Genomic DNA, 5,000 nt, shown 5'->3' on the forward strand with positions numbered 1-5,000 from the left:
GTCTTTCAAGATGACAGCTACTGATACTCAGGCTTCGGCCTGGACGCCTTAAAGGTAGATTTCACTACAGCCCCATATACACTGACCATTTAATGCAGTTTCAAACCAGTATTTAAGAAAGTGGTTTCACTGTACAGATTTATTTATTTATTTATTTATTACTATATTTATATCCTGCCTTTATTTATTTATTTATTATATTTATATCCCGCCTTTCTCCACCCCAAGGGGGACTCAAGGCAGCTTACAGATAAGCAACAATTCAATGCCTTAACAACAATGTACAATTAAAATAAACATTTAAATTAAATTGAGATCAAAATTGAAATACATTAAATGCTTTAAAAACATAACAGTCACCATAAAACCATGCCATTTGCAAACATAATCCAGGTCATTCTGGTAGTCACTGCACATAATTCCAATCTGCCTATTGCATTATAGATCTTCACCAAAGACTTGATCCTAGAGCCACATTTTCACTCTCTTTCTGAAGGTCAGGAGGAAGGTCATGAGGCCATTGGCATAAATGTAGCACAGTTCTTTTCCATCAACATTTTATTCCTGTGACATGGCTCATTTCCATTTTAGAGACACACAACACACATTTAAAAGCCTGATCTCCATAAGGCTATTTTTCCCCTACACATTTGAAACACAATTTCTCAGAAAGCTGTCTGTGTGTTCACATCGATTCTATAATTCAGGGCAATGTTTGAGTAAAATTAACTTCAATTATAACCTTGGACTTCTGATGAAGACCAGTAAATGCTTAAGATCTTCATCTCTTTTGCAGGTATGTCAACTTATATAAGAATTATGCTGAACAAAATACATTCAATGTGGAGCTTACCACTAGGATGTCATTGGTAATTATTTTCTCAAAACCCCAACATCTAGGGAGAAAGGGGAGGAATAAGAAACAATTCAGCAAAATAATACATATGATTAATAGAACCTAACAGTGAATCAACTTTCCCAAACATTAATGAAGTTTTATATATTCTATGAGAGTATTGGCAATGACTGTTCAACGGTACATCATGGCTGCCCAGTTTCTGAGCCACCCAACTGAAAACAAGCCATCATTACATCCAAGGGTAATATGTGAACTTAGTAGTTCATAGTAGAAAAGTAGTTTGAAACTTTAAAAAAAACTATTTTATTGGGGAACTCTTTACAAAATCCCCACCCAAATCATTATAGCCAGATTTGGAAGATGTTTAAAGCATGTATTTACCCACAGCTATTCCACTGCTTAGTCTTTATCTTTGTGTTCCTTTTGGATGACAGATTAATAATATTAATAATAATATTAATAATATTAATCATAATAACAGTAATAATACCTACTACAATGGATTTCCATGGGCAGGTCACACCACAGATTTTCTCACCACAGAAAATCTCATGATAGGGTCATCTTAGGGTAGCCATAAGTCAGAAAAAAGTATTGAAGACACACAACTTTTCACCCAAATGTAGCTTACAAATTAAAATACAATATTTAAAAATTGTATTTTCATTTGTAAGCTGTACTGAGTTCCAATTTTGTTGCCTGTAAAGATATAGCTGTCAGTGAGCAATATCTGCAGGCAGGCCTGTAGCTAGAATTTTGATTCGGGGGGGGGGGGGGAGCTGAGTTTGATTCGGGGGGGGGGGAGGGTGTCTGGGTGAAAGAGGGTCTACCCTAGCAAACCTTTTGTATCATTACCCCAATACCCCCATACATATGGGATATATTGAGAATGGTGATCAGATCATGATATGAATAAACATAACAGTTTAAATAATGTACCAGTAAGGCCTTCTCACGGACCACCATGAGAATTGGGGGGGGGGGGCTGAAGCTCCTATAGCCCCCCCCCCCCGTCTATATGCCTGTCTGCAGGCTCCCATCTTCTTCATCCTTGATACAAATAGGCCAAAACTGTATATATTTACAGGATAGAAGACCACTGTTGCTGATTTATTGCTTCTTCATGAGATCATCCTGTTTAATAACCTCAGTGTTATACTTTGACCAGTTCACTCACGTGTTTTCCATCTTGAATTCTACTTCTAGACTCTCTGGTCCCTAAAGAGGGAATAATGACAAAGAAAAAAAAAGTGGTGTTTGAATTGGAGGTCTGCTCCCAACCCACATAAGTAATAATGTTCCCTGAACATCAGTCAAAGCAAACATTTCTGTGAATTGCTGGCATGACAAATGACACTGCTATTCTCTCCCCCACACACATACACATACAGTAGGCAATTCTGTCTATCAAGTAGGCCAAACCTGATATTATACTTCCAAGTCAAAACTACATTGGAAAATACTGTTACAATGTATTGTCGAAGGCTTTCATGGCTGGAATCACTACGTTTTTGTAAGTTTTTCAGGCTGTGAGGCCATGTTAAAGAAGCATTCTCTCCTGACGTTTTGCCTGCATCTATGGCAGGCATTCTCAGAGGTTGTGAGGTCTCTGAGGATGAATGCCATAAATGCAGGTGAAACGTCAGGTGATAATGCTTCTGGAATGTGGCCATAGAGCCTGAAAAACGTACAACAACCCAATATTGTTAAAGTTTTACAAGCAACAGGAAGCTGAACTCTAATTTTAGTCATATCATGTATGACTAGAGGAGAAATAGTCAAAGATAACTTAGAGAACAAAACAACTTATGTGGTGCAGGTCAACTGATCATTTCCCGAAAATAATTATAGAATAATAGTGGAGACTAAAATTATCAAATAGATGCTGACACAGGCCCGTAGCCAGGATTTTGTTTTGGGGGGGGGGGGGCTGAATTTTTTTCAGGGGGGGTGGGGGGGCTGAGTTTTTTTTGGGGGGGGGGGCTGAGTCTGAGTGAAAGAGGGTCTAGCCTAGCAAACCTTTTGTATCATTACCCCAATACCCTCATGCATATGGGATATATTGAGTATGGTTATCAGATCATGATATGAATAAACATAACAGTTTAAGTAATGCACCAGTAAGGCCTTTTCGTGAACCACCATGAGAATTTCTGGGGGGGGGGGGCTGAAGCCCCCCAAGCCCCCCCCCCCCCCGGCTACATGCCTGTGCTGACATATGACATTGATGTTTTGAACTGTGGTGCTGGAGGAAAGTTATGAGAGTGCCTTGGACAGTGAGAAGATCCAACCAGTTCATACTTCAAGAAATAAAGCCTGACTGCTCATTGGAGGAAAGAATAGTAGAGAACGAGATGAAGTACTTTGGCCACATCATGAGAAGAAAGGAAAGCTTAGAGAAGACCATGATGCTGGGGAAAATGGAAGGAAAAAGGAAGAGGGGCTGACCAAGGGCAAGATGGATGGATGGTATCCTTGAAGTGACTGGATTGACCTTGAAGAAGCTGGGGGTGGTGACGACCGACAGGGAGTTCTGGTGTGGGCTGGTCCATGAAGTCACGAAGAGTCGGAAACGACTGAACGAATGAACAACAACAACATATGGCATTGTATCTATGGCTGAATCTACACCGCCAAATTATGCAGTTTGAACTGCATTATATGGTCAGTTTAGACCCATACAATATAGTTCAAATGGCATAATTTGGCAGTGTAGATCCAGACCACATTGTGATTCAATATCCAGGTGCACTGGAAGGAGGTTTCCAGGGTAATTGTCCCTAGTCTTATCTCTTCTGCTTGCTCTGTTCTTATACTGAACCTTCAGCTGCTGTTGCAATTCTGACATCTAGTGGCCACTGCTGGTATGGCAATGTGTTGTCTGCTAGAACAATATCCTGCGACTTATGATGCTTGATATACCAAAAAGGCAGGAGAGGAGGATGGCTGTTTTGTGGACCCTTAAGACTGAACAATTTATTTAAGCATGGTTTTTGATGTATTATGATCCACTTTCTCAGAGGCATTGATGAAATAAATCCTACCCCCACAACACTTAATAACTGTTCTCCAGTGTATCTGAAGAGTTGTGGAATTATAAAGCCATACAGCTGGAAGGGATTGCAAAGGCCATTGAATCCAAAGTGCAAGAACTTACTCCTAAAAACTTACCCCTAAAAAGCCCATTTGGACAGCTGAACTAGCTTGAATTAGAGCCAGTCCAACTATACACACTAACTCCAAAGTGTGGGCTGCTCCAGAGTCTAGTCGAAACTTTGGAGCATTCCTTGACTTCTGCAAATGTGGATTCAAACTGGATTAATCAGAATCATAAAGTCATACAGCTGGAACCAGTTAACCAGTTTTACCCTGTGTTACAGGCCAGAAGCCCCTGAACATCACATGGATGTCCAGGAGTGACTTCTGAATTAATTCAGAATTTCTTAGGATGGATCTATACTACCATATAAAATCTGCTTAGAACTGAAGTATATGGCAGTGAAGATTCATAAAATCCAGTTCAAAGCAGATAATGTGGATAATCTGCTTTGATAACATGGATTATGTGCCAGTGTAGATCCAGACTTTATACTTATTTTTACTTCATTGGGTCTCTTAAATTTGATGGGATCCAAGTGTGACTAATTCCTTGTGCATGCAATTCTTTATTTTGCTTTGAAAAAGTGAATATAAAGTTCTTCATCAGAATACAATCCATTAAATTATTTTGTCTGTTTTGTTTAATTTTACCTATACTAATACTTAATTTCTGAACCCGTAAAAAAAAAACCAGAGAAGCAAAGTTTAATGGCACTGGAGCAGAAAAATATCATGCAGAATTAAACATACCATATTTACTCGAATCTAATGTGCATATTTTTTGTTGTTGAATTGCTTGGCCAAAATTGAGGTGCACATTAGATTTGATAACGCATTACAATCATGCTCCACAAGGTGCCTTTGTCCCTTCATCAGGCTGAGACTAGCGAACTCACTAGCTCATGCCTAGTGGTGGAGCATCACCCTTTCTCCTTCGTCTCACTTTCCCTACCCAAGCCATTTCTCCTTTGTTCCCCCAAATTGGGGACAGAGGAGAAATTGCACTCGTTTCCCTCCCTGGCCATTTCTACCCAGTCTCCCA

The 5,000-nt window shown here is 39.6% G+C and overlaps 1 protein-coding gene across 1 annotated transcript in view; it reads right to left on the bottom strand.

Annotated features, from left to right (window-relative positions):
- The window catches only part of LOC132766461 (cytosolic phospholipase A2 delta-like), a 32,481-nt gene that overhangs the window by 20,885 nt on the left and 6,596 nt on the right, over positions 1-5,000 (bottom strand). Inside the window, exons 4-5 of the mRNA XM_060760832.2 lie at positions 2,037-2,077; positions 854-896 (exon numbers count right to left, since the gene is read on the bottom strand). Of these exons, the coding sequence (XP_060616815.2) occupies positions 854-896; positions 2,037-2,077 (84 nt within the window). The remainder of the gene's footprint in view (positions 1-853; positions 897-2,036; positions 2,078-5,000) is intronic.

This window comes from Anolis sagrei, chromosome 1 (genome assembly GCF_037176765.1).
Source record: "Anolis sagrei isolate rAnoSag1 chromosome 1, rAnoSag1.mat, whole genome shotgun sequence".
Classification (NCBI taxonomy): domain Eukaryota; kingdom Metazoa; phylum Chordata; class Lepidosauria; order Squamata; family Dactyloidae; genus Anolis; species Anolis sagrei.